Below are 27,981 nucleotides of genomic sequence, written 5' to 3' on the forward strand. Positions count from 1 at the left end.
GGAGGAAGGACAGAAGGAAGGAAAGAGTCTCCTGTTTTGGGAGGGTGCTAGGAACTGACTCAAGGCCTGGCGCATATACAGAAAACCTCACAGCACTGAGCTGCACCCCAGGCCCCAGGTTTGCTTCAGTTTTTAAATATTTATTTTTAATTATGTGTATGTGCTTCGGGGGGAATGTGTGCACATGACTGCTGTGCAGGCTGCAGGCATCATATCCCCTGGAGCTGGTTGTGGACCACGGATGTGGGCACTGGGACTTGAACTCAGGTCCTTTTTACATGCAGTAGATGCTTACCTGCTGAGCCTTGTTTCCAGACCCCAAGTTGGTGTCTTGAGTCAGAATCCAGGAAAACAACTTGTCTCAACTCAAGGCCATGCAGACCTCTAATCCTCTAGATGGCCTCTGCACTCTGCTCCCTGCTCAGCTCACTCTTGGTGTGTGCTCTTAATCATAATGGCATTCATTCCTTGCTCATGGTATGGCGTAGGCTATGCCCATCCCTTGCAATAGACCCTTTTATATTTACAATAACCTTCTATTAAGGCCGGGGATGTCCCTCACTTGGCAGAGTGTCGCCGAGCATGCACAAGGTTCCATGTGCACCAACCATCTCAGCACCACAGAGACCAGGAGTGATGGTGCACATCTGCAATCCCAGCACTCTGGAGGGGAAGGCAGGAGGATTCCAAGTTCAAGGCCATCCTTAGCTGCATAGAGATTTCTGGGCCAGCCTGGGCTACATGAGACCCTGTCTCAAAAACCAAAAAACATTCCTCCTCCCTAACTTCTAACTTAATTAAGAGATTAAATAGGGTCCTAAGGACTGACACCCTAGGTTGTAAATACTGATCCCTCAGATAGAAGAACCTAGGCCTTTTGGGGAGCTATCTCACCCACCTCCCACTGTTTAGGAACAATCCCTGAAAATACAGTAACAGTCACAGAATTTGTCTCAACCTCCAGTTTCCTGCCAGAGAGAATTCCTAAGAGAGCCAGCCTCACAGACTATAAGGTAAAACCAGGTCCGGGGTGATTAGCCATTCTGATTTGCCTGAGAACGGGTGGATTCCCTTGCACAATTCTGGATCCAGGAAGGTCTTGGACGCAAGACTACTTGGTCAGCTGAGCTGGCTGAGTGCTCAGTAAGCATCGTTATCAGTTCCTTCTTTCTCTTTGGCCCGTCCACAACGCTATAAAAAGGTAGCCAGCACCTACCGCACTTTGATGCATGGAACTCTGTGGGCAGTACACGGGTTCCAGGGGCCCTGTGTGGAGCAGCCAGCCACAGGGGTTCACGAAAGAATCCACAGTCCCCCAGGAAGGACAAACCTCCCTCCGGGGTGATTCTAGTTGCCCCTGTGGTGTCCTCCTGGGCTTAAAAAACTTGTCAGGTCTTGCTTCTCCAAGAGGAGAAGGTTCCAGGGCCCTAAAACTCCCTGGTAGATTGGGGTCCCATAACAAAGCCAGCAAGGAGATGAATATGATGGAAAGGATGGATGCGGAAGCGGGAGCTTCCGTGATTCTGTGCTGGATGAGGAAACTGAGGCTCCGCAGTAAAGTGAAGGGGTTTGCTGAAGAGCGTGCAGGAAGAGCTTAGGTGACTGGCATTTGACAGCTGTGGCTTGGCAGGCCGCCGTTTGCACTTTTTTCGCTCTTTTAGAAGCAAGTCCCCCCACTTGTCCAGACAGCAGCCGGGCTTGTCACAAGCTCGGTACTCCTCTCTCCACCCTCCCGGCTGCCAGCGTCCCGCCCCGTCCCCTCCCAGCCCCCAAGGAGGAGGGGAGAACAGCAGCGAGGAGGGGGGTCGGGAGGCCCAGGCTTATAAAGACTGCAGGACACGCGCTGCCCGCCAGACCCCGCCGCCCGGAACCCTTGCATTGTCTGCCGTCCGGTGTGACCGCGCCGTCCCCCAGTTCCAACACTAAGTGAGTTGGGGCGCGTCCCCATTGTACCCCTAGACCCTCCTGAGCCGCATGGCCCACAGAACCCAGGTGTAGAGGAGAGCAGATGAAGGAGGGCGTTGGAATGGGACACCAGGCCGAGTGCCTGATGGGAGAGATTTAGGACCTGGGGGAGCCGGGAGAGCCGGGGAACCCAGGAGACAGCGGTCAGCCCGGCCACCCCTGCGCGCGGCCTGGGAGACCGCAAGCAGCTCAGCAGGAATGCGCGTGTGGTGGTTGCCATACCAACATACAAGCCAGCACACGCCCTCCTCCTCTGAAGGAAAAGGGAAAATGGGGGGGGGGGGTCATCCTACTGAGGTCCAAACTCGTCACGCGGAGGTTGCACGAGGGAATTGAGCCCCAAATCCTCTAGAGGCAAAGCGCAAGTCGCATCGCGCTTCGGAGCCTCGGTTTCTGCTTCTAGCTAATGGAGACTAGATTATTGGTTCCGAGTGCCCCGAACAGTTTTATGGAGAATAACGGTCCGGGCCAGCACCCCGTTCTAGTTGCACGCCCAAGGAGTAGTTTTGAGCCGCCCAGGTGACACCTGCGATCTCACCCTACCCCCAGGCCTGGTCGCCATGGCCCTGCTTCCGGCCCTCTTCTTAGCACTCCTGGCAGGTGCTCGTGCCGAGCTCCCGGGATGCAAGATCCGCGTCGCCTCCGCGGCGCTCGAGCTAGGTAAGGCGCGAGGCGGGCGTGGTGGACCGGGTGGGGTGCTCTCACTGCGGGCACGGGAGCTGAGGGTCTCCGTGCTGCCTCAGTGAAGCAGGAGGGACTGCGCTTTCTGGAGCAAGAGCTGGAGACCATCACCATCCCGGACCTGTACGGCAGTAAGGGCCACTTCTACTACAACATCTCTGAGTAAGTAGGGCCTGGGGGCGGGGTCTCAAAGATGGGTAGGATGACTTGGGAGACCCCTGAACTCGGGGCGTGGCCAGTTAAGCAGGGTGAGGCTCTAAGGTAGTGGATGAAGGTAGGCAGGCCCAAGAAAGGGGACTACGAGCCAGTAGAATTGAAGCTTGGACCAAAGAACACTGTGGAGGCGCGCTAGAAGAATTTACCAGTGGCCGAGAGTGGAGTCTCGGCATAGGGTGGTGCTAAAAGGGAGGAAGTTTAAGGGTGGTAGAGATGGGAGAGCTGTGACGAGGGGTGAGTTAAAGTGATGGAGGCAAAGGACCAGGTGGAAAAGCTGAGTCTGACAAACGCCTGTGATTGGCGCTTTTGAGGTGGGGGGAGGGGGATGGACGGGGGCTGGGGCAGGATCGCAAGTTAAAGGCACGGTTGGGCTTTAAAATAATCATATCAAGCCGGGCGATGTTGGCGCACGCCTTTAATCCCAGCACTCGGGAGGCAGAGGCAGGCGGATCTCTGTGAGTTCGAGACCAGCCTGGTCTACAAGAGCTAGTTCCAGGACAGGCTCCAAAGCCACAGAGAAACCCTGTCTCGAAAAACCAAAACCAAAAAAAAAAAAAAAAAAAATCATATCAAGGCCAGGTGGTGGTGGTGGTGCACGCCTTTAATCCCAGCACTCGGGAAGCTAAAGGCAGGCAGATCTCTGAGTTCCAGGTCAGCCTGGTCTACAGAGCGACTATGTAGAGAAACCTGTCTCAACGAAACAGCGAAAATTAAAATTCCCGTAGGAGAAATAAAAAAAAAAATGACAAAAAAGAAACAGCGAAAACAGGTCTAGCAATCACAGTTTGGGCAGAGGATGCGGTGCAAGGAACAAGACTATATAGATATTTTTTCCCTTTTTTTTAAGAGTTAATAATTTTATTTTGTGTGCATTGGTGTTTTCTCTGCGTTCATGTCTGTGTCAGGGTGTTGGATCCTGTTCCCTGGACCTGAAGTTATGCAATTGTGAACTGCCATGTGTGTGCTGGGAATTGAACCCTGATTCTCTGGAAGCCGAGCAAGTGCTCTTCATCGCTGAACCATCTCTCCAGCCCCTATTTATTTATTTTTGAGACAGGGTCTTATTATGTAGCCTGACTGGCCAAAAATTCACTCTGTAGACTAGGCTGGTCTGCTTCTGCCTTCTGTGTGCTGGAATTAAAGGCGTTTGCCACTATGCCCAGCTTTTTTTGTGTGTGTGTAGAATATAATAAAAATATATATGTAATTCCTGTAAAAGGATCCCTTGGGCGCACACATTTAAGATCAGGTTTGAATAGCAAATGGAGACTTCCATGTCTCTGTGTAGCCCTGGCACCCCTGGGACTCAGGCAGAGATGGTCTACCTCTGCCTCCCAAGTGCTGGGGCCTGCGCCTGGTGACTCACTCTTTTCTTTGTGTTTTTTTTTTTTTGTTTGTTTGTTTAAAGATTTATGTATTTATACGGTATCCTGCCTGTAGGCCAGAAGAGGGCACCAGATCTCATTACAGATGGTTGTGAGCCACCATGTGGTTGCTGGGAATTGAACTCAGAACCGCTGGAAGAGCAGTCAGTGCTCTTAACCACTGAGCCATCTCTCCAGCCCTCTTTGTTTGTTTTTTTGATCTTTTGAGACAGGGTTTCTCTGTGTAGTTTGGGAGCCTGTCCTGGAACTCACTCTGTAGACCAGGCTGAGCTGACAGAGATCTGCCTGCCACTGCTTCCCAAGTGCTGGGATTAAAGGCATACACCACCACCACCATCCAGCTCTTTTTTTTTTATATTTATTTATTATGTACACAATATTCTGTCTGTGTGTATGCCTGCAGGCCAGAAGAGGGCACCAGATCTCATTACAGATGGCTGAGTGCCACCATGTGGTTGCGGGGAATTGAACTCAGGACCTTTAGAAGAGCAGGCAATGCTCTTAACCACTGAGCCATCTCTCCAGCCCATCCAGCTCTTTTTTTTTTTTTTAAATTATTTATTGTGTTTACAGTGTGCTGTTTGCATGTATGCCTGCAGGCCAGAAGAGGGCACCAGATCTCATTACGGATGGTTGTGAGCCACCATATGGTTGCTGGGAATTGAAGTCAGGACCTCTGGAAAAGCAGCCAAATTCTCTTAACCACTGAGCCAGCTCTCCAGCCCAACTCACTGTCTTTTAAACATTAAATACATAAAAAAAAGAGGGAGGCCATTCAACCCCTGGGTCCATAGAGCAGATCTCTGAGTTACCTGATTCAGGTTGAGCTCTTGAGGGGCAAAGGAAAACTCCATCCCACCCAATTGGCTTCCCAGCCTGCAGAAGTTATAAGAGGAGGGACGAAGTCCCTGTGGTTGGGTGAGTGCCTTCCCCTCGGTCCTGGAGCAACCCTGACACCTGCCCTCTGCAGGGTGAAGGTCACACAGCTGCAGTTGATATCCTCGGAGCTCCACTTCCAGCCAGACCAGGAGCTGGTGCTTCACATCTCCAATGCGTCCTTGGGGCTGCACTTCCGGAGGCAGCTTCTCTACTGGTTCTTGTAAGCACCCCCCCCCACCCCTCCCCACCCCCTACCCCTACCCCCCCATGCTCAGGAGAGGGCCTGGTGGCTGGGCCCAGTATCCACAAGCCTACCTAGGTTTCAGATTCTCCAAGCAAGTAGAGGGTTTGGTAGGCTGTCTGGTGAAGGTAAAAGAGGAGTTGTGGGGAGGGTTTATGGCTCTCCACCCCTGGCTACAGGCAGTGAATGGTTATGAGGGAGCAGGGAGTCATTTTTCTAAAGTGTAGATGCTGGTACTTGGCACGTACTTCAGTTAGTAACTCCACACCCATACTTATGCAAACAATGCTAATTAAACTCATTGGATCATTAAAAAAAAAAAGTCCTGAAAGTAAGGGCGGGTCATGTTGGAGAGAAGGGTTTGGCATGGAGGAGGATTAGAAGGCAATGGGGATGTTGTATGGGTGAAGAAAAGGGTAGTGATACCTCAGTTCCTCTCCCACCGGTGTGAACACGAACCCCCCTTTGGCAGCTATGATGGGGGCTACATCAATGCCTCGGCCGAGGGTGTGTCCATCCGCACAGCTCTGAAGCTCTCCCAGGATCCTGCTGGTCGGATTAAAGTGTCCAATGTCTCCTGCGAGGCCTCTGTCTCTAAAATGGATATGGCCTTCGGGGGAACCTTCAAGTAAGTCCTGGCCACACTGCACACCTTTGAGCCCCATAGTCAAACTTCCTAGCGCAGAAAAAGGACAAATCTTGGGAATCCCACCGAATGTACCCAAATCCTAGTCCCCCCCCCCACCTTCCTGGGTGTGTGAACTTGGGCAAGTCAGCGAAGCTCAGTGCCTCGGTGTCTTCTGGGATATGGGGAGAAGAAGGGAATCTATTTCCCTAGATCGTCATGGGCACTGTGTTGTCAGATGTAGAACAGTTAGAACAGTCCCTGGCATATAATAAATGTCTAACTGCTAAGATTAAATGTAGTTGTTAGGATTAGTATGCCCGGGGCTGGAACTGGCTCAGTGGTAGAGTATTTGCCTAGAATCCACAAGGCCCTGGGTTCAATCCCCAACTGCCTGAATTTAGAAAATGAAACTGGAGCCAGGCATTAAAGGTGGCACACACCTTTAATTCCAGTTCTTGGGAGGCAGAGGCAGGCAAATCTCTGTGAGTTCGAGGCCAGCCTGGTCTACAAAGCAAGTTCCAGTACAGCCAGGACTGTTACACAGAGAAACCCTGCCTCGAAAAACCAAAATATTACTACTACTACGTTACTACTACTACTAGCATAAAGCGATATATTGGGGGTCCTGGGGGTCCTTGGCATTGAGTTTTTGAGGGAATCATGATAGATTTGTCATCTGGTGTCCACACACTGTCAGAGTTTGTTTAACAAATGTCGTGTGTCTCAGGCCTTGAAAATCTAGAAAGCAGTTTAGAGCTCAGCTGGCAGGACTTAAACAGTGGTCATGAGTGCCCAGGAAGTGGAACCAGGACAGTGTTCAGGATGGAGGGTGACCTGAGAAGACTGACTGGAACAGGAGGTGTCGGTGCCCAGTCAGGCCGCAGTGGGCACGAACACTGAGGAGGGCATCGGGGGTGTACAGGTTAGACCTGGGCATCTCTGGGCAGCTGTGAGCGAGGCACATGACAGCGGAGGGAGTCTTGAGGGTCAAGCTGAGAGGGGCTGGGCTTGGATCTTGGGGCATCTATTGAGGAGCTGGCTGGAACACAGGAGCCCTTGTTGTAACTGTCTCTTTTGGGCACTGTGTTTTTCCTGGACCTTGCTTGTGGTCAGGCCAAGGGCTGGGCTAACCCAGGCTCTCCTCTCCTTGCAGGGGAATATATAACTTCTTCTCCACGTTCATCACTTCCGGGATGCGGTTCCTCCTCAACCAGCAGGTGCTGGGCGGTGGCAGACCTGGGTACCAAAGTAGGGGTGGTCTGGTGCTGAGAAGTCCTGACTCTAGTCCTGTCCCCCCAGATCTGCCCTGTGCTCCACCACGCTGGGACAGTGCTCCTCAACTCTCTCCTGGACACAGTGCCCGGTGAGTCAGTGCTGGTGGGGCTGAGAGACCTGACCCAGGACTTGGCCTGGGTCTGGGGGTGGAAGGAAGCTGTATGCTGTTGTCATCCAGCTTCTCAGAACAGACCCCTTCCAAGTCCAGCCATGGAGCAGTCCTGGGTTCAAATGTGTTGTTGACCGGCTGTCTAACCTTAGGTAAGAAAACCCGTCTGGGTTTCGGGTTCCTCATTTGTCTGGCAACGCCTCCCCAGGAGCTGTCAAGGTCTTTAGTGTGTGCTTGCTGATCATGGGGCCCCCTTTGTCTCCATCATCACCTTGCTTTTCATGGGTGCTCAATTAACATAAGTCCCTTCTTCCTAAGCCACTGTGTCTGTCTACCGCGGAGCAGCGATTCTGTCCTATCAGACCTGTCTGTTGGGTGAAGGGCATTGTAAAGGAATGCAGGGGAAGTGACCCCTTTGCCATCTTAAGCATTTTAGTGTTTTTTTTTCTTTTTTTTGGTTTTTCGAGACAGGGTTTCTCTGTAGCTTTGGTGCCTGTCCTGGAACTAGCTCTGTAGACCAGGCTGGTCTCGAACTCCCAGAGATCCGCCTGCCTCTGCCTCCCAAGTGCTGGGAATAAAGGCGTGTGCCACCACCGCCCGGCCATCTTAAGCATTTTAAAACACACTCTTATCACTCTGCATGTGTGTTGTGCGTGTGTGTACTCATGTCATGATGTATGTGCGAAGGTCAGAGGAGAACATTGTGCAGTTGACTGTCTCCTGCCTTTGTACGGGTTCTGGGGTTTGAACTCAGGTTGCCAGGCTTGGGAGGCAAGTTCCTTTAGCTGATGAGCCATTTTGCTGGCCCCTCCTTTTCAGTCTTGCTTGGTGATTTGATGAAAACTTTCCAGTGGTCACAGTAGTCCGGGAACTAACAATAACTTCATTACCAAGCGTGGACACCACCCCAGACTCTAAGTGCTTGCCGCTTTAAGCCGATCTGATCCTCATAAGAACTTTATGAGGGAGCCGGGCGGTGGTGACGCACACCTTTAATCCCAGTGCTTGAGAGGCAGAATCAGGCAGATCTCTGTGAGTTCGAGGCCAGCCTGGTCTACAAGAGCTAGTTCCGGGACAGGCACCAAAGCTACAGAGAAACCCTGTCTTGAAAAAAACAAAAACAAAACAAAATAAAAAAGAACTTTATGAGGGGAGGAGTGTCAGTATTTGTGAAGAAAGACAGAGAGAGGTTAAGCACCAGACCCAGTGTTGCCCAGCTTGGAATGACTTGAGCCCCTTTCTGCAGTGCGTAGTTCTGTGGATGATCTTGTTGGCATCGACTATTCCCTCCTGAAGGATCCTGTGGTCTCCAGTGGCAATATGGACTTGGAATTCCGGGTGAGCTGACTGACTTGGTTACTTGTGACCTCTAACTGCCAACCAGCTTCCTTCTCTCTATGGCTGAGCAGGGCTCTGCAAACTGACTCTCTCTCCTCTGCTGTTCTGCTGTGTCTTCCTGCTGTTGCTGCTGCCTTGGGTTCAGCCCCCTGGATCTGGAGGGCAAGCCCCACCTTTCTAGCTATGTCCTGTGTCTCTGCAGCTCCTCCTGTCCAGTTGGGCCCCACAAAGGACCTTACCTCAGGGACTTGCTCATGCCCTGCCCATCCTCTACCTCTCCCAACCCTGTGAATCAGGTGCCAACAGTCTTCTTTGGGTTTCCGAGGGGGACTGAGTCCAAGCCCTCCATGGGTACCATGGTCTGAGGATGTTCAAGTTCACCGTTTGAAATGGTGTCACATTTGTGGGACATCTAGCCTGCAAATGTCCATTGGTTGATACAATATTGTGTGTGTGCAACGCATGCCATGGCACACATTTGGAGGTCAGAGGTCAGCTTGTGGAAGTTCGTTCTCTTCATCCACCTGGGGTCCTGGGGGTCAAACTTAGGTCCTCACGACTGCCAGTAAGCTTCCTTACCAGAGGAGCCGCTATCTTGCCAGCCTGACAATGCTGTTTGTTTGAGACAGTCTCTCTGTGTAGCTCTGACTTTCCTGGAGTTTGCTTTGCAGACCAGGCTGGTCTCACAACTTAGAGATCCCCCTGCCTCTGACTCCTGAGTGCCGGGATTAAAGATGTGCGCCACCACACCCAGCAACAATACTTGTTTTTTTAAGGTTTATTTTTATTTTCTGTATATAAGTGGTTTTGTCTGTCTGTCTGTACAGTCCGTGTGTGAAGAGGGTTTAGAAAACCCTAGACCTGGACCTACAGACTGCTGTGAGCTGCCATATGGTTGCTGGGAACTGAGCCCATATCCTCTGGTGCTCTTCACCACTGAGCTGTCTCCCCCAGATGCTGCTTTTAATTATAGTTGAATTTGTGTGTGTGAAAACACAGCTGTGTTATTAGAACTTTTTTTTTTGAGTTTTGGAAATAAATATTTCACTGCAGAGAACTTAAGCGAAAGAGTAAAGAGTTCCTGGATAGCAGGAGGGGTCCTTGGAAGTAGGGTACCACATAGCTGCTAGTCTGGACTGATGGTGGAAGCTGGGGGGAGGTGTTGGGAGGGGGCTGAGTTGGTCAGTCCGGTTGGCCCAGCCACCGTGTCCAGGTGACTCTTTGCTTTCAGGCAGGTCTTTAGGTATCGCTTCAGGTATAGCTTCGAGGCAGGAGTGACCGAAAACCTGAAAACCTGAAGCTGGGAGCAGAGCACTCTCCTGGCACCCTGCCTCCAGCCAGGACATTCTCACAACTGCTGCTCTGGGGTCCCTGCCCCACTTGGCCTGTTCCTACCTCCTGTTCTCATCCCCACACCCCAAGGAGTAGCCCTATCTGCCTTTAGGGAACGTGGGTAGCTACCAGTCTGGCTTCTTTGAGCTGAGCGGATCATCGGGTGTGGCAGTTGCTGGTCCCCTCCACTGGGCTCTACCTAAGGGACCCGGAGAGTTCATCAGTAGCTCCATTTGTTTAACGGCTGAGTGTAGTGAGGGGCCTTGGTTGGTACCTGGATAATGATGTGAGGATAGGGGAGAAATGGACCAGGGACCTTTGCGTGGAGAAAACAATTCCCTTCTAGTGGGAGCAGGCAGTTTTTACAGCTCAGCATTACAAGCCCTAAGCAGACGACCAGGACAGGCTGAAAAGAAGGGTACATTAAGTCATGCGGTGGTGGCGCACGCCTTTAATCCCACCACTAGGGAGGCAGAGGTGGGTGGATCTCTGAGTTCGAGGCCAGCCTGGTCTACAAGAGCTAGTTCCAGGACAGGCGCTAAAGCTACAGAGAAACCCTGTCTCAAAAAAAAAAAAATAAATAAATAAATAAAAAATTAAAGAGAGAGAGAGAGAGAGAAAGAAAGAAAGAAAAAAGGGCACAATCAAAACCTGTAGTGCCTTTCACAGGCTCAGGCCACAGCCATTGTGGGTAGCTTAGTGGACCTTTTACCTAGGCCTTCAAGGCCTGACTGGAGGGTGCTGAACCCAGGTTCTGCCTTGCAGTCTTTTTGGCAGCTGGAATGGCTAGATATGAGATCTCTCCCTGATGGATTCTCTCTTCAGTTCCTGGCCAGGAAGTCATCAGGACATAGGGATTACTGGAGCGTCTTTGAATTTGATGGAGACCTTTTCTTTTGTCCAAGGTGGGCTTAGATAGGGGGACTAGAGAGAAAATGGACAGCCACCAAAGCCATCCTGAGCCTGCAGGTTTCAAGGTTCGATGTTTGTTTTTAGAGGACTAGCCCTAGCTGGCCTGAAACTCAGGCTGACCTTGAATTCAGAGAACTGCCTGCCTCTGCCTCGGGAATGGGAATTCTGGGATTAAATTCTGGCCACTGGGCCAGACAGCCTTCAGGTTCTTATTTCACAGATTTGAAGAATGAAAAGCATGGACCACAGGGAGTGAGTGACTTATAAGTTTAAGTAATTTTATTTTAGGGAGAGGGAGAGAAGGCAGGGCTCCTGTAGAGCAGGACTAGGTCCCAGGAAATAGGGCACCCCAGCTGTGTTCAACTGACGGCTATGAAGACTTGCCCAACGTCAGCAGTTCGTATGAGACCACCTTTGTGCCTTCTTGTGGCTGGCAACAAAGTGTTCTAAAGACTCTGCAGCTCAACTGTCATAAGTTCAAATCCTGATCCCACCCCTGGCCAGCAGCACGACATCAGGCAGATGGCGTCACCCATCTGTGCCTGTTTCCTAGTAAGTGCAAAGAACAGAGTGAGATACCATGACTTCCAAGGGCTGTGGCGCGGACCAAAGGAGCCTCTGTTAGACAGACCGAAGGAAGCACTCGTGGTGGCGCATGCTGGTATATTCCAACACACAAAAGACTGAGGCAGAAGGATTGCCATGAAGTTGAGCCCAGCCAGGGCTACATTAGCAAGACCACATCTCAAAATCACATAAGTCGAGGAGGGCACTGAGTACCTGGAACTGGGTGGCCAAGATGGATATGTAAATTTGGCTGTGATTACTGCTGCCAGTATCCAAGGCCATTCAGACTCCTCCTTTGCTGTGTTATTTTCCCTGGTCCTCTCTGCATTCCTTTTCTTTGTTTCTTTGTTCCTTCCTTCCTTCTCTTTCTGGGCTTATTTATGGTGTGAAAGTTTTGCCAACTTTTTAAGTACAGCAATGTCTTTGCAGTACCTGTGGAGAACAGAAGGGTTCTCTGGAACTGGCAGACTGTTGAGACTATGTGGGTGCTGGGAGTTGAACCCCAGTCCTCTGGAAGAGCAGTACATACTTTTAATATCTGAGCCGTCTCTTCAGCTCCATGCCTTGCTTCTTGTGCTCCTCCTGTTCTCCTGGCCTCTTTGCAATACTTTTTGAGAGATGAGCCCATGAGTACCCCACCACCCCCAACCCAGGACAGCCACAGAGTCCAGTTCTCCGTGACTCCTGACAGTGCCTGGCACAAATCCGATCTACCTTGACCCTGGCCCTGAACTCCCAATTCCAGGGAACATTCTTCCCCTTGACTGATGGGAACTGGAGCTTCTTCAACAGGGCGGTGGAGCCACAATTAGAGGAGGAAGAGAGGATGGTGTATGTGGCCTTCTCTGAGTCCTTCTTTGACTCCGCCATGGAGAGCTACTTCCAGACTGGAGCCCTACAGCTGACGCTTGTGGGGGACAAGGTATGCCAGGCTTGTCTGAGGCTGGGTGAAGAAGGGCCCATGATGGAGGGGTTAGTGACCTTGTCTCATTCCTAATTCCCCTGTTCAGGTGCCAAGTGACCTGGACATGCTTCTGAGGGCCACCTACTTTGGGAGCATTGTTCTCCTGGTGAGTATTGGCTAGAGGCAGGGGTGTGGATGGGGTTGAAGGTCACCCCACTGTCACAACAGTGAAGTGGTAGGTGGAGGGTACAGTTGGAGATCTCCAGCGGTGGCTGTAGAGGAAACTGAAAGCCTGGCCTTTTGCCTGTGGCCGAGTCCCCTCACCTCGCCAAGCCCGTTTCCCACTTTGTGGAGCAGGGTTGGCACTGCCTGCCCTGTCGACTTCACAGAGCAGCTGGGAGGTTGGGCGAGAACCTGAGCCTTCCAAGTGTCGGGGCCTTCAGGGTGGTTGCTACACTCATTTCTTTACCTTTATTTAATGGGGGAGGATGGAAGGAATGAAAACATTTAAAACAAGGGTTTAGGGATATAGCACAGTTAGTAGAATGTTTGCTGTGTATGCGTGAAGCCCCGAGTTCTAGCCCCATCTACAAATATTTTTAAAAAATATGCCAGGCATTGGTGGTGCATGCCTTTAATCCCAGCACTTGGGAGGGAGAAGCAGGAAGATCTCTTGAGTTCAAGGCCAGCCAGGTCTACAAAACAAGTTCTAGGACAGGCTCCAGCTATAGAGAAACCCTGTCTTAATTTTGGTTTCCAGCACCCACACAGTAGCTGTCTGGAACTCTAATTCAGGAGGATCCAGTGCCCTCTACTGGTCTCCGAGGGCACTGCATGCATGTGAAAATACAGAGCTACAATTTTGTGACAGGAATTTGAGTCTGTGTGACTCCAGGTCACACTGGCCTTCTCTACACACATAATCTTGTAAGCATGTTGTGAGTTCTCAGTGAAGTAAAACGTGCAATTAGACAGTACCAGCTATGGGGCACGTGTTTGGTAAAACAGCTGCTGTTGCTGCTGCCATCATGGTCAACACGATGGCGGATTAGTTAAGAGTACGGCTGTGTTCCCAGGCTGCTTGCATTTATCGGTCAGCTCTGCAGCTGAATGACCACACAGACCTTTGTCCTTCTGCTTCAGTTCCCTGGGGGATTGGCTCAGTGAGTAACGTGTTTGCCTTAGACACATGAGGAACGGAGCTCGGATCCCTAGCACCTGTGTTAAGAGCTGGGAGCAGAGTTGTCACAGCTCTGGGGAGGGGGCAGGTGGATTCCTGGGATTTGCTAGTCAGCCAATCTAGCTGGATCGGAGAGCTGCAGGTCCAGGGAGAGGCCCTGCCGCAAAAAATAAGGTTGGAAGTGAGAAAGAAAGACACCTAAGTTGAGCTGTAGCAAGAGCATATATTCACGCGTGCACCCGTGTGCGCGCGCACACACACTGCATGCGCATACACAGAATGAGGGTAATAGTACCTGGCTCATTCGGTTGAGCTACTGTGTGTGTATGCTGTGGTCAGGATTATGCTTAAAGGGATGTTTGTTTCTGAGACTGGATCTCATATTCTCATATAGCCCAGATTGGCCTCAAATTATATATATGCACATACATATATACACACACATATATGTATATAATTATGTGTGTGTGTGTGTGTGTGTGTGTGTGTGTGTGTGTGAATGCCTGCTCCTCCTGCCTCTACCCTACCTCCCAAAGACTGGGATTACGGGTTTAGCTAGCACACCTGCTCAGACTCTCGCTCAGCAGTAAGTGCACGCATTTAATAGTATCATGCGGTCTGTAGAGCGCAGAGATGAGGAGGGATTTTTTTTTAAAATATTTATTTATTATGTATACAATATTCTTTCTGTGTGTATGCCTGAAGGCCAGAAGAGGGCACCAGACCTCATTACAGATGGTTGTGAGCCACCATGTGGTTGCTGGGAATTGAACTCAGGACCTTTGGAAGAGCAGGCAATGCTCTTAACTGCTGAGCCATCTCTCCAGCCCCGAGGAGGGATGTTTAAGCAAAAAGGTCATCCATCCCTGGGGAGTCCCGGCTGGGGTTTGAGTCTGGATTAGCTACTGAGGAGAAAGTGGGGGGCAGGGAGTCAGGTATGGGGTGCGTGCTATAATTTCAGCACTTGAAGGCTGAACCGGGGGAGCTCTGGAGTCCAGCGTTTCAAGACCAGTCAGGCAACATAGCAAGAGCCCATCTCAAAAGAGAAGGAAGGAAGGAGACTACTTTAACCAACTCGTGGGGGCTGGGTGCAGGTCAGAAGGGCGTGGGGCAGTAGTTGCACAGTCTTGCGGTAGCACAGTCTGTCCTTACAATCTTTGTCTCCCAAAAGGCTGAGACTTTGTCCCCCCCCCCCCCGGTATCCCCAGTGCTCACCAGGTAACAGTTTGAGACTGTGACCCACCTTCCTTACCCCGTCTCCAGAGCCCTACAGTGATTAACTCCCCACTGAAGCTGAAGCTGCAGGCCGTGAGCCCTCCACGTTGCACCATCAAGCCCTCAGGCACCACCGTCTCGGTCACTGCCAGCCTCACCATCACCTTGGCCCCACCCATGCTGCCTGAAGTCGAGCTGTCTAAGATGATCATGGTATGGCCCCAGAACGAGGGTACCTGGGGGTCAGTGAGAAGTGGGTTGTGAGGTGGGCTCTGAACTTTCCCAGTTCCTAATGGCTCTGCGCACTTCCCTTCAGGAAGGGCGTCTCAGTGCTAAGATGACACTCCGGGGCAAGGCACTGCGAACGAAGCTGGACCTTCGCAGGTATGCGGTCGATAGTGAGTGATACCTGCCCAACAGAACCATGGGGCTAAAACCAAACTCTTCCTGTAAGCCTCCAACAAGCTGGGATCTGTCTTTGTTAGTACATAGGAAACCGAACTCAAGTCTGGGTGTTATGGTTCATGCCTTTAAGTACTCAACATAGGCAGGTGGATCTCTGAGTTTAAGGTCGCTCTAGTCTATATAGTGAGATCCAGGCCAGCCAGAGCTATATAGTGAGCTTCTGTCTCAAAATAAATGAATGAATGAATAGAGAAGATTTTAACTCAGGCCTGGAGAAATGGCTCAGTGGTTAGAAGCACTGGCTGCTCTTTCAGATCAATTCCCAGCACCCACATGGCAGCTCACAACCGCCTGTAACTCCAGTTCCAGCGGATTTGACACCTTCACAGACATACATGCAGACAAAACACCAATGCGCATAAAATTAAAAATAAATAAATCTTTTTAAAAAAGATTTTTAAGATTTTTAACTCAGGGATATAGGGATGGCTCAATTGGTAAAGTTCTTGCCTTGTCAGCACAAGGCCCCGAGTTTGAATCCCTAGAGACCACGGGAAAAGCTTTTAATCCCAGTGATGATGACTAGACACAGGTGGATCCTTGGCAGCTCTGATGAGAGCTAGTCTGGCCTTTGAAAGACCCTGTCTCAAACAAAAGGTGGGAGGCATCTAAGGGCCAACACCCTGGAGGGTGTCTTCTGACCTCACATGCATACACACACACACACACACACACACACCTACACATCCAAGTTCTGTGTTAGTAGACAGCCAAAGATGATCCTGCCTCCATCTCTGGAGTGCTGGGATCACAGGCACACACCACTATGTCCTGTTTAGGCAGAGCTCGGGAGCTGAACTCAAGGCCTAGGGCATGCTAGATGGCAACACTCTACCAACTGAACCACATCTCCCCAGCCCCCAAAGTACTTTTATCTTTTTTTTTTCTTTTGAGACAAGGTCTCACTCTGTAGCAGTGGGTGGCCTGGCACTCTATATATTGGGCTGACCTCAAAGTCAAAGAGATCTGCCTCTTGTGTGATGGGATTACAGGTGTGTGTCACCATTCCTGGCTAACAGTGGTTTCTAAAGCAACGCCTCTGCATTCTCCCAGCATCCAGAAGCAGGCAAAGCAGGTATTATTAGAGACCAGCAAATTGGTTCAGTAAGGCTAAATGACACACCCGCAGTTACACAGCCAAGAGGATGGAAACACTGGTTCGGGCATCAACCTGGGCTCAGTGCAATAGTTACCTTGAAGCAAGTCATTTTCTCGTTCTATGGCTCATTTCCTCCTGTGCCGAATACCAGTGCAAATACCATCTTCTCTAGGGCTGAGCCAAGCGTCATCGCCCCTGGCCATGTGCGACTCTGCATTTTATAGTTGTAATTAAACGGCTGTACTTCACAGTTCGTTAACTAGTGGCTACCTAGCAGACAGTGCAGATACAGAGGCTGAAACAAAACCAGGAAAGGTAGCAGGGTCTTGGAATCTAGAGGCAGGGTCTAGTCCACACAGCCACGTGACTTCAGGCAACTTACATCACCTCTGCGGCTTCAGTTTCCTCACTGGTACCAAACAATTTCTAAAAGCCCCAGATTCTTAGGGCTATGAGTGAGGACTGAGTCACTCTGTGTTTTACAGTATTGCAGCTCGGCCAGGTAATCCTAGCACCTGAAAGGCTGAGGTAATAAAACTCCAGTGGGTTTGAGGCCAGCCAAGGCTGCCCTACATAGCAAGACCCTGCCTCAAACATCACCAACGACAAACAATCCCAAGGACTGGAGAGATAGCTAAGTGAATGAGTTCAAGGATGACAGCCTGAGGTTAAGCCCTAAAACCCACCTAAAAACCTGGGGTTTAGGGGTCACGGTTTGTAATCCCAGCACTGGAGAAAGCACAGCAGGATCCCTGGACTCACTCCCCAGCCAGCCTGGCCTAACAGGGGGAGCTGCAGATCAATGAAGAGATTCTGTCTCAAAACAGCACGGTGGATGGTGTGTGAGGAAAAATGACCTGAGTTTGACCTCCAGTCTCCATGTGCACATATCCATACATACCCCTACACACGTGTGTACCTTAACCCATGCAAACACACATACACACATGCATACACATATATGCACGTGCCTCAGCAGCATATATGTGTATATTTATGTGGTGTTGGGAATAGAACTGGGCTTTATATACATGCTAGGAAAGAGCTCTGCATCTCCAGGTCAGCATCCATCCTTCCTTCCTTTCTTTCATCCCTTCTTGAGTCAGGGTTTCTCTGTGTGGTTCTGGATGTCCTGGAACTCACTCTGTAGATCAGGTTGGCCTTGAACCCAAGAGATCTGCCGGCCTCTGCCTCCTGAGTGGTTTTTTTTCTTGGTCTTAATATGTAAACCAGGCTGGTCTGGAATTCACAGAGACCCACCTGCCTCCACCTCCTCCCAAGTGGTGGGATCAAAGGCCTGTGTCTCTGTGGCAGCTCTCAATTTTTTTTTTAAAGATTTGTTTTTTAGTAATAGTTTGTTTTAATTATGGGTGCCTGAAGGTCAGAAGATGCTTCGGATGTCCTGAAGCTAGAGTTACAAGCCATGTGAGTTGCCAGACACGGGTGCTGGGAACTGAACTCAGCTTCTGGAAGAGTCGCAAGTGCTCTTAACCTCTGAACCATCTCCCCAGTACCGTGTCCCACCCCAACTCCTTTCTGATCAAAGGTCTAGGCTGGTCTGGTACTCAAAGAAAACTGCCTGCCTTTGTCTTTAGAAAGAAAACTGACTGCTGGCTTTAGGGGTCCACCAACCTGGCTAGCTTTTCTTTTTAAAATTAATTTGTGTTGCCAGGCAGTGGTGGAGCACGCCTTTAATCCTAGCACTTGGGAGGCAGAGGCAGGTGAGTCTCTGTGAGTTCGAGGCCAGCCTGGTCTGTAGAGTGAGTTCCAGGATAGCCAGGGCTACACAGAGAAACCCTGTCTCAAAAAAACAAAACAAAACAAAAACAAAGAAAAAGAGAAAAAAAAAAGGAAAGGGGGGGCTCCAAAGATGAGTGTCACTCAAGCATGCACACCCGGGGAATGTGGCAGCTCCCTGAAAGATGACTAGGTGGGGCCTGGAAGGCTGACACTTGGGGCCATCTTTTAGGTAGGACCCAAGAAAAGGATGTCCTCAGGTTTCATGGCCACGGTGCACATTTCTCTCCTGCAGGTTTCAGATCTACTCAAATCAGTCTGCGCTGGAGTCTCTGGCAGTGAGTCGGGGGTGGCGGTAGGTGGGTGCACTGGGGCAGGCTGGCAGCTCACACCAACCCACCACCCATGCGCTCCTGTCTGTGCCCTTTTCCCCTCAGCTGATCCCACTGCAGGCCCCACTGAAGACACTGCTGCAAATTGGAGTGATGCCCTTGCTCAATGGTAGGGGCTGCGGGTGGGGGGGGCGAGGAAGGAAGGAATGGGGGCAGGGGCTTAGCTGGAGGGACCTGGCTGAGCCTGCCTCTCCCACCCACAGAGCGGACCTGGCGTGGGGTGCAGATCCCCCTCCCCGAGGGCATCAACTTTGTGCGGGAGGTGGTGACCAACCACGTGGTAAGTAGATTGTGGGTGGGAGGGTGCACTTCAGGGTCTTCCCCTCCCGACAACACCCCAGTGCTTTCTGTCCCCCCAAACCCCTTTTCCATTAGTTGCTCCTCCCTAGCAACTAGCAAGGGATTTTATTCAGAAACAAAGCCAAGCTATAGAGGAGATACACCTCAAAGGAGCTGGCCCCCCCTGGGATCTCTCAATATGTGTTTGTTTGGAAAAGCTGTCTCTAAACTCCTAAAGGACAGAGTGAGACTCCCTGTCCCCTTCCCAGGGCTTCCTCACCATTGGGGCTGACCTCCACTTTGCCAAAGGGCTTCGAGAAGTGATTGACAAGAACCGTCCTGCCACCGTTGTGGACTCCAGTGTCGCCCCACCCTCTGCAGTGGCTGCCTGAGTTCTTCATCCCACCCAGGCAGCTGGCATTCAGGAATTGGGTCTTCTCAGCATCAGCCCTGGCCTCCTCGTACCCACAGCCTGTAGTGTCCCCAGTGCCACAGAGAAGCATTCGGTTTGAAGCTATACCCGATTTAATTTCATAATCACTCAGCCATCAATTACAATCCATCCACCCCTCTTCTTGGGCTGCCCTAGAGCTCTGTTGGGGTCCTGGGATGGGGCATTCATTAAGCAGGTGGGGGGAGGTCAGGCCACTGCACAGTGGTGGCGGGAACAAAGTGCTCACTGCCCCTAGGCTGTCTCTGTGAAGCCCTGAGGCCCAGGCTGGGATGCACAGGGCTGTGGTAAGTTGGGGACAGTGTTAGAGCAAGACCTGCCCCACAGGGGCATTTTGCATAAAGGAGGACCTCTCTCGACAGAGAGAGGCTGGGAGGGGCTGGAGGACTGAGGACTTCCATGGGTCCCCTCAGTAAGGCTCCTTGTTTAGGAATCGAGAGAACATGGTGAAGGCAGCTCGGGGTTTGTCCGTGGGGACCATGTGTCCAGCACCCTGGGGAGCACAGCTTTATGAGATTCGGATCCCCAATACTTATCACCCTTCCCTCCGGTACTTCATCCCAAGACCTTTACCCCCCTCTTCACCCTGAAAGCTTGCCCTCATGCACCAGTGGTGACCCAGAAGAAACAAAAGCCAGAGGGTAAAGAAGGGAGGTCCCACCACTGTCCCTCCGGCCTCAGCTGCCCCTCGCTAGGCTCCGAGTCCTACCTTGATGGTGATGAAGGTAATGTGGGAGAACTCCTTCACAAAGCCGGCTACCTGCTCTCCACTCTCCCCGTAGTCCACCAGCCAGGGCCGACGCTGCACCTCCATCTGGCCCATCGGGAAGGACATCAGCCAGTGGCTCCTGCCAGCCTTGCCCACAGCTGTCCTCGAGACCTCAGGACTGGAGAGTCCTCTCCAGGTGTGCCCTCTGCAGATGAGAGTCACTCCTGGCACCCCACGCCCCCACACCCCCAGCACAACCTTACCTTCTGGTTGAGGGAATCCACAAACCACTCATCCCCCATGAAATTGCAGGCCATGTCTACATCGCCATTGTACAGTAGGATCTGGTATTTCTGGAGTAGGAGAAGGGGAAAACAGAAGTATGGGATAGGCCCAGGCCCTCAGCCCTTCCCTGGTTCAAGCCCTACCTTCCTGGGAAGGCAGAAGCCCAGCTAATAGTAGGAACCTGAAATTCTCATGTTTTCTGATAGCATACTACATGTCCAGTAAGCACCAGTCAGATGTTTTTACTGTCTAGGGAGGAAGATACCCCGTCCCCCAAATAAGACAGTCTCATCACGGGAGCCCAGATTGTCTTAGAATTTGAAGTCTCTCCTCAGTCTCCCCAGGGCTGGCCTTATAGTTATGACTCACTATGCCCAGATGATTAGTCTCATTTTACAGACAGAGAAAACATCGCTGGGAATGCATAAGACACTTTCCCAGAGCTAGGCATGTTGGCACACACCTGTAATCCCAGAACTGGAGAGGCTGTGTTCAGAGCTAGCCTGGGCTACATAACAAGACAGAGTCTCAGAATAAGGGGGAAAGAAAGCCACCAGGGCGTTGTGGGGCAAGTTCCGAGAGGCGCCCCACCTCACCTGCTGCTCTAGAACCTAAAGCTACAATGGCGGAAAGCTTCAGAAGCTGTGGAGGCTGGAGCCTGCTGTGCTGTGCCCACATACCTGTGAGCTGAGCAGCTTTAGGTACTGGGAGTTCATGCTTTGGTAGAGACGGCGGTACTGTAAGTTCACGATGAAGCTGCCGGGAGCACATGCATAGGATGCAGAAAAAAGCAGACACAGAGGAAGCCAGTCAACAATCGGAGCTTTCTGATTCCCAGCGCTGGCTCTATCACCTCTCCTTGGACCTACTCATCCAAACCAAAATGGCATTCAGAGATTTCTCAACCCACCCAAACTTGGAGATGTGTGGGCACATCTTTTGGTTGTTACAATGGCTGGGATACAGCTGGCTTTAGTGTAAAGGGACCAGCAGGTGTGGAAGCTGTGACAGCTGGTAATGACAGAGTAGAGGATGGGCACTGACCAATCAGGAAAGACCTCACTAGGCTCTGATGAGCTAGGGCTACTCTTTTCCTTGATGGGGTCACAGAATGAGCAGCTCTGGGTGGCAGTGGAGTGGAAGTTGGGACAACGCTTATGTCAGAAAAGGATCTGATGATAACCAATGTGGCCACCTCTGAGTTAACTGAATGTCAATAAAGATGGAGGTCAAGGCCATTAAATATCCTGCCCAGCTAATTTTCACCCTGAATGTCCACACCGCCCGCTCCGAGGAGCCCTAGCTGCAGGACCCCTGTGAACCCTGCTGACGCCACCTCCTGAATCATGAGTGGCCACAGAAGCTCACTTGCACATGTCCCAGCGGGGCAGCTTCTCAGGGATGTGGAGGGCCTTCCGAACATACGGGTTGTTGAGGTAGGTGGAGGGGGCTGTGGTGTTGGTGCAGGGGGGATCCAAGCGTACCTTGTCCCCAGAACGCAGCAGCAGTGCCTGGGAGCATGGACACAGGGTGAGGGCCTTTACTTCTCTGCCCCACCTACTCCCCCAGGGAAAGCCCACGCCCTCGCATACCTGATGGAAGGTCCGCTTGAGTGGCAGGCGAGTGAAGAGGTTGCCAAAATCCTGAATCACAAGAGTGTCCTCATATCTGAAAAATAAATAATTAAGAAAGATGGGTGCTGGGCCTGTAGAGGCTGTTGGGGTTGGCCCCAGGCATAACCAGCAGCACCTACCTATCACTGCCGGGCACCCCACCAGCACACGGAGCGTAGAGATTGTAGATGTTGAGGCCAGATTTGCCCACAATTCGAGACACTTCCAGGAGCTGTGCCAACATACCATCATGTTTTCTTCGATCTGTGACCCTCCATGACCTACTCATCTCCCCTCAAAATTAGCTGCCTTCCTATCTCATCTCCTGTCACCACCCTTCACCCACTTTTTCCCACAGACCCCAAAGCTCATTGGAAGCCATCTTCCAGACCTGGGTCCAGTCCTAGCACCGCTGCTCCCTGCCTTGTGACTTAAGGCAAGTGGCTTTAAGCATCCTTGGCTTCAGTTTCCTCACTGGATGTCGCAGAGACCACCACGTACGGGAAGGTCCAGGACAGAGAGGCTGTGAAGTGGGCTGGAGCTACAGCCCAGTTGGTAGAGTGCTTGTCGTGCACGCATTAGGCCCTGGGTTCAACCCCCAGTACCACCCAAAAGAGACGCAGTGGAGCTGGAGAGATAGGGGGTTCCCAAGGTGAGGTGTGAGCCACATCTCGGGACTAGGGTGGAAGGGTGGAACCTCACGTTGTTGATGCATTCTGGGTCTTTGTTGTCATAGAAGTTGCACTTGTTCTGAGAGCAGCAGTGGGTCTGGAGCAGAGTCCAAAGCCTGCAGATCAAAGTGCTCAGGCTGAGGGAGGGCGGAGGCGCTAAGCGGTGCGGCACTGTCCCTGCCCCTCCAACCTCCTCAGACCCTGACCCCAGGGGAAGAGGAAAGATAAGACGGTATGGTGTGTAGGCTGTCAAACCCAGTTCCCAAGAACCTGCCCCCTAGTCCGTACAGAGAGTCTTCCTCGGGGCCCTTTTAAAATGAAAAAAAGAAATGTTTTCGAGACCAGGTTTTTCTAGGTAGTCTGGGTTCAAGGTCTAAACTCACTGTGCAGCCCAGCTGCCTGTTTCCAGGTGCCGGCTGGGGGCTGTTTTCCACCATGCCCAGACTCCTTACCTCCTCTACATCTTGGTCTCTATTCTTGGCCTCTAAGCATCAAACCCTTGGTTTGCCCAACTCTACCTACTCATAATCAGAGCAGGAGTATCATGTGCTGGAGGACAGATCTGAGATCTCAGGACTTGCCCCACCCTCGACGTTGCCCAACCATCCCTCTCCCGTACCTGTTCCCCAGAAGACCATGGTAGTAGGCAAAATAGACCAGGGAGTTGTCATTCTGTTCATAGGAGGCAAGTCCGTTGCCCACAGCCAGCCCCTGTGAAAGAGCCGGAGTTCTCAGTTCATCTGAAGGGTGAGGATGAGGGGACCCTCCCTTGACCTGCAATCTAGAAGCTGAAATCAATCCAGAGTGGGTTGTGGGGGTGGGTGAGGTCACTCAATCTAAAGAACATGAGTGGCAGCCTGGCAGGTGAGCTTCCGGTAGGAGGAGGAGGCGTGCAAGCTGACAGCGTAGTCAGCTCAGGGAGACTAGGGCTGTGAGGGAGTGCCCAGCCTAGGCTGACCTAACTAATCCAAGGTCATGGCCCCACGGTGTCTCTCCTCCCTCTGGTAGCTGTCTTGCACCTGAAGGTTCATGCTGGGATCCTGCATGACCAGAACAGCCAAAGTAGGGATGTAGATGCCAGCATAGCTCTCCCCCGTCAGGAAGAGTTTGTTGTCCTTGTACTCCGGAAAGAGGCGAAAGAAATCTTTCAGGGCTTCAAAATTGTTCTGAGCCACCTGGGGACGGTGAGATGGAAGAGGCTGGAGACCTGAGGTTTAAACTGGAGAGATCCTCAGAGATAGCGAGCCCAGCCCACTTTATTTTGTGCAAGAGGAAGTGACTTTGTAATGAGCCTACCACAGGTCACATGACAGAGTCAAAAGTGGACTCTGAGGTCATACTCTCTCCCCAGTCATGCTATCGGGGAGGCAGCGAGAATGGGGCAGGTGGGCAGGCGCCAGACTCACCTCTGTGTCGTTGGTCACGTAGGTCTTGTCGTCCGAGTAGGAAAAGCCCACTCCGGCTGGGGACTCAATGTACAGCATGTTGGCGATCTAGAGGGAAGGGGGAATGAGCGGAAGAGGGTTCCCCACCCCTGCAAGTACCCAGACAGCCCCACAAGACCCACAGCTGCAGGTGTACCAGATTCCAAGAATAGGGGTTGTACTCCAGGGTGACACCGTCTGGCTGGATCTGGGGAGGAAAGACAGCTGTGTGAGTCTCATTGGACAGCTGGGTAGAGAGAAAGAGCCACGGTGCTAGGCGCTTTATTTATTTGTTTATTGGTTTTTGAAGACAGAGTTTCTCTGTAGCTATGGAGCCTTCCTAGAACTCGCTGTAGACCAGGCTGACCTCAGACTCAGAGATCCGACTGTCTCCACCTCCCCAGTGCTGAGATTAAAGGCCTGCACCACCACCACCCAGCAGGCTCTTCACATTGCCACACTCCGGAGAGGTACAGAAAGTTAGGCCAAGGGTCAGATAAAACAAAACAAAATAAAATTGTAGGTTTTTTGTTTGTTTTGTTTTTGAGGCAAGGTTTCTCTGTGTTAACAGTCCTAGCTGCCCTGGAACTCACAGAGTTCCGCCTGCCTCTGCCTCCCGAGTGCTGGGACTAAAGGCCTGTGCCACCACTGCACGGCTCAAAATAGAATTGTTAAGAAGGAAAACAAACTCCGGAAGCCACAGGTTCCTTCCTCTCCCCCACTTCTCCTGCCTTTTTTTCCTTGTTTCCCGCCTCTCTCTACTCCCCTGTCCTCTCTCACAGCGGAGAACAGGGCTCAACTCACCAGGAAGGGGCCGTGCTCTGTAAGGAACCCATCTAGGGAGCTGCAGCCAGGACCCCCGTTGAGCCAAAGCACTACCGGGCTGTTCTTCGGGTCTTTCTGCGACTCCACAAACCTAGGAAGGGTGCGGGGCAGGATTGATGCAAGTAAGAGACCCTGACCGCCCGCCCAGCTATCAAGCCCTCCTCGGCAGGCAGGGCCGCACACCAGTAATGAAAGTGCTTCGAATCCGAGGCTCTGAGGTAGCCGGAGTACTGCCTGAAGCTGGGTTGTTTGGCCAGGCCGGGAAGGCAATCGATTTCATCCTGGTCCGGAGCCGCTTCGCCCCGGGATGCCCAGGACACAAGCAGCAGCAAGAGCAGTGGAGACAGCGCGGCTCGGAGCATCTGAGGGAGGAAGTATCGGCGGAGGATGTTTATCAGTCCCCCAGCTCCTTTGAGCTTCGGTGCAGCAGTCCCTGGGGAGGAGCTGGCGCTCATCTCCCGAAGAAGCACCCACCCGGGTCCAACTCCCAGCCGCAGAGCCTCGATCGCTGCCCATCGGTCCGGGAATCTCCTTACCTCTGCTTCCTTGCGTCCTTGCTCTCCAGGAGGCGCCGATGGATTGGAAGTCATGTGTAGTCCTAGTCACGTGAACGCCCGCATCACGTGAGAGCTTGCTCATGTCCATTTTTTTTTTTCTTGTCTGCCGGCCTGCGGGTCGGGAGCGGTCAGTTACCTGGCCAAAGTACACAGCTCCTAGGGTTATTAGCCAGGGTGCTAGAGATCAGATGATCTTGGTATTGACAAGGTTTCCCACACTCCTGGGGACATGTTACTGGCGAGATGCCGAGAAAGCGGCACTAGGACCCCCAGGCGGTGCCGGGGTTAGGTAGGCCAGGGGGAAATGCCTTACATGGTCCCCTCCCCGCGGTCACCATCTGAGCCCGCCGCCCAAAATAGCCCTTGGCACGAGCGGGCTTGTCTCATGGCGGGGAGATGGCTGCTGCCTCCGGACCCGTAGGGTTGGGTGACCCACGGGGTCCTGCGCCCTCGGAGCCCCCTCCCACCCGCTTCCATCAAGTTCACGGAGCTAACATCCGCGTGGACCCGTCGGGAACGCGAGCCACACGCGTGGAGAGCTTTGCCCACGGTGTGTGCTTCAGTCGCGAGCCCCTAGCCCCGGGCCAGGTATTCCTAGTGGAGATAGAGGAAAAAGAGCTGGGCTGGTGCGGGCATCTGCGTCTTGGCCTGACCGCTCTGGACCCGGCCAGCCTGGCCGCTGTACCCGAGTTTTCACTGCCAGACCTGGTCAGCCTTGGTCACAGCTGGGTCTTCGCTATCACACGCCACCACAACCGCGTGCCCCGGGAGGGTCAAGCATATGCAGAGTCCGCGGCCCCCAGACGCCCCCAAGCCCTCTTGGTTGAACCTTATCTGCGCGTCGAGCAGTTCCGAATACCCCGGGACCGCCTGGTGGGACGCAGCCGGCCAGGGCTCTATAGCCACCTCCTGGATCAGCTCTATGAACAGAACGTGCTGCCTCCTACAGCGCGCCGTAGCCGCCTGGGTGTTCTCTTCTGCCCGCGTGAGGATGGGACCGCCGACATGCACATCGTCATCAACGGGGAAGACATGGGTCCCAGTGCTCGGGGGTTGCCAGCTGCCCAGCCCCTCTACGCTGTGGTAGATGTGTTTGCCTCCACCAAGAGTGTGCGCCTGGTCCAACTGGAGTATGGCTGTAGGTATTCCACCTTACCTGGCTTAGTGTAGGGACAGGCACCTGCTAGGACACCACAGCCAGCTGGCAAGGTCTGAGATTGAGCAGCACTAGTTTTGAAGATGGAGAATCTGGTCTTGCCTAGGGCATCCATCTGCTTGTGGTTTTGCACACATCGCTTCTTGGCGGTGGGCCTGCACCAGTATACTCAGCTGCTTGACTGAGACCCTACAGGTCCCTTTTAGCTTGGACGATGTTTCAATAGAAGGATAGGGATTTTTGTTTTGTTTTGGTCTTGGAAACCAAGTCAGGGTGTCATGCATGCTAGACAAACACTCTTGCTATGTTGCACATCCCAACCCCTAAGACAGGGATTCTAAAACCAATTTTAGACCTGAGGCTTCTTGAGAAATTTGTGAACTTGTTTAGTTTTGGTTTTCTGAGACCCACTCACTCTGTACCTCAGGCTGGTCTGGAACTTGGTCTTTCAGGCAGGCCTCAGACTTTCAGACACCCCTTTCTGTCTCAGCCTGCTGAGGGTTGGGGCCCCTACATTCAGCTATGAGTTTGTGTTTATTAGGAAAATGCTCACAGATTTGGACCTCTTGGCTTAGAGCCACCACAGACCTCAGATTGAGAACTTTTAAATTCTGAAGTCTGGCTCATTGTAGCCCAGTAAACCTTTCACTGAAACCTCTGGTCACGTGTCTGAATGCGTTGCGCTGGAACCTGCAATGTACTGGGCTGTGGTTGCACAGGCAAATCAGACATGAAGCTGAGTAAAGGGTGAAGGAATCAGACTCTGTTGCAATAGAAGCAGCTGTGTAGACAGAGGCTCAGGAGGAGGTGTACGTCAGCTATCTATACAAGCAGCCCCGCTGGGCAGGCTGAGCCTGAGAGCAGAAAGTAATTCCTAGGTTGATGGCAAATAAGCAACCAAGATGTAGATTTCCTCAGCCCTGTTGTCACCTCCCCCAGATGAGTTTGTCTCTGACAGTCCTCTCTCCACAGTGCCGTCCCTGCAAACTCTGTGCCGTCTGGTGATCCAGAAGAGTGTGGTGCACAGGCTGGCCATTGATGGGCTCCACCTGCCCAAAGGACTGAAGGACTTCTGCAAGTATGAATGAAGGCCTGAGGCCACCGGAGCAGGGCCACAGAAGTGCCATCCTGCCTCCAGAGCAGTGGCTGATCCGAAACTGGCTACGTGGTTAATGATCGGGTGAGAAATAAATAGCCGGTGTTGACGTTCTGAGCACGGGAGGGTCTCCTCGTCTCTGCAGCCCTGGGGCAGCCACTTCTAGAGTCACGGGCCAAAGAGAGTGTTTTAGAATCTGTCTAGATCAGGCCTCCATAGTGTGTGGGCTCCTTTGAATTATCTAGGACACTTGGTGAGTGCCAATGCGCGCGCGCACACACAGACACATACACGCAAGCACAGCTTCCATATTCTCCTTTGGTTTGTGGTTTGTCAGAGAATTAAACCCAGTCATCATGGCTTTTTGTGTTGTTTTGTTTTAGACAAGGTCTTGC

The 27,981-nt window shown here is 52.1% G+C and overlaps 3 protein-coding genes across 4 annotated transcripts; 2 read left to right on the forward strand and 1 right to left on the reverse strand.

Annotated features, from left to right (window-relative positions):
• Positions 1-1,787: 1,787 nt before the first annotated feature.
• LOC121460163 (phospholipid transfer protein) lies at positions 1,788-19,423 on the forward strand. Its single transcript, XM_041670374.1, has 16 exons — positions 1,788-1,926; positions 2,515-2,625; positions 2,709-2,808; positions 5,218-5,346; positions 5,840-5,995; positions 7,149-7,212; positions 7,295-7,358; positions 8,626-8,717; positions 12,274-12,450; positions 12,539-12,598; positions 14,876-15,040; positions 15,144-15,211; positions 18,424-18,466; positions 18,566-18,629; positions 18,724-18,800; positions 19,069-19,423. Exons 2-16 carry the CDS (start codon positions 2,526-2,528, stop codon positions 19,189-19,191), a joined length of 1,482 nt encoding a protein of 493 aa, XP_041526308.1. The 5' UTR covers positions 1,788-1,926; positions 2,515-2,525; the 3' UTR covers positions 19,192-19,423.
• Ctsa (cathepsin A) lies at positions 19,307-25,463 on the reverse strand. Of its 2 annotated transcripts, none has more exons than XM_041670372.1 (15): positions 25,314-25,463; positions 24,961-25,139; positions 24,757-24,868; positions 24,110-24,160; positions 23,935-24,021; positions 23,548-23,703; positions 23,148-23,239; positions 22,560-22,644; positions 21,998-22,089; positions 21,837-21,912; positions 21,613-21,755; positions 20,925-21,000; positions 20,223-20,312; positions 19,960-20,064; positions 19,307-19,743 (listed from the first exon to the last, which is right to left on the reverse strand). In XM_041670372.1, the coding sequence occupies exons 1-15, from the start codon at positions 25,365-25,367 to the stop codon at positions 19,660-19,662; spliced, it is 1,482 nt and encodes a 493-aa protein (XP_041526306.1). In that variant the 5' UTR covers positions 25,368-25,463; the 3' UTR covers positions 19,307-19,659. The 2 variants fall into 2 exon arrangements, with proteins under 2 accessions (XP_041526306.1, XP_041526307.1); XM_041670373.1 differs by lacking the exon at positions 25,314-25,463 and adding an exon at positions 25,252-25,303.
• Neurl2 (neuralized E3 ubiquitin protein ligase 2) lies at positions 25,458-27,703 on the forward strand. The gene is made up of 2 exons (XM_041670375.1): positions 25,458-26,472; positions 27,463-27,703. The coding sequence occupies exons 1-2, from the start codon at positions 25,731-25,733 to the stop codon at positions 27,576-27,578; spliced, it is 858 nt and encodes a 285-aa protein (XP_041526309.1). The 5' UTR covers positions 25,458-25,730; the 3' UTR covers positions 27,579-27,703.
• Positions 27,704-27,981: the final 278 nt, after the last annotated feature.

The sequence above is a fragment of the Microtus oregoni genome, unplaced genomic scaffold (assembly GCF_018167655.1).
Source record: "Microtus oregoni isolate MIOR12 unplaced genomic scaffold, Mior012 000020F_ref0000438, whole genome shotgun sequence".
NCBI classification, from domain to species: domain Eukaryota; kingdom Metazoa; phylum Chordata; class Mammalia; order Rodentia; family Cricetidae; genus Microtus; species Microtus oregoni.

Coding starts and splice junctions, on each gene's coding strand:
- LOC121460163 (XM_041670374.1), top strand. CDS start 2,526: ATGGCCCTGCTTCCGGCCCTCTTCTTAGCACTCCTGGCAGGTGCTCGT. Junction 8,718..12,273: donor ATATGGACTTGGAATTCCGG/GTGAGCTGACTG, acceptor TCCCAATTCCAG/GGAACATTCTTCCCCTTGAC. Junction 15,212..18,423: donor ACGAAGCTGGACCTTCGCAG/GTATGCGGTCGA, acceptor TCTCTCCTGCAG/GTTTCAGATCTACTCAAATC.
- Ctsa (XM_041670372.1), bottom strand. CDS start 25,367: ATGACTTCCAATCCATCGGCGCCTCCTGGAGAGCAAGGACGCAAGGAA. Junction 24,869..24,960: donor TCGAAGCACTTTCATTACTG/GTGTGCGGCCCT, acceptor CACCCTTCCTAG/GTTTGTGGAGTCGCAGAAAG. Junction 23,704..23,934: donor ACGTGACCAACGACACAGAG/GTGAGTCTGGCG, acceptor CACCGTCCCCAG/GTGGCTCAGAACAATTTTGA.
- Neurl2 (XM_041670375.1), top strand. CDS start 25,731: ATGGCTGCTGCCTCCGGACCCGTAGGGTTGGGTGACCCACGGGGTCCT. Junction 26,473..27,462: donor GGTCCAACTGGAGTATGGCT/GTAGGTATTCCA, acceptor CTCTCTCCACAG/TGCCGTCCCTGCAAACTCTG.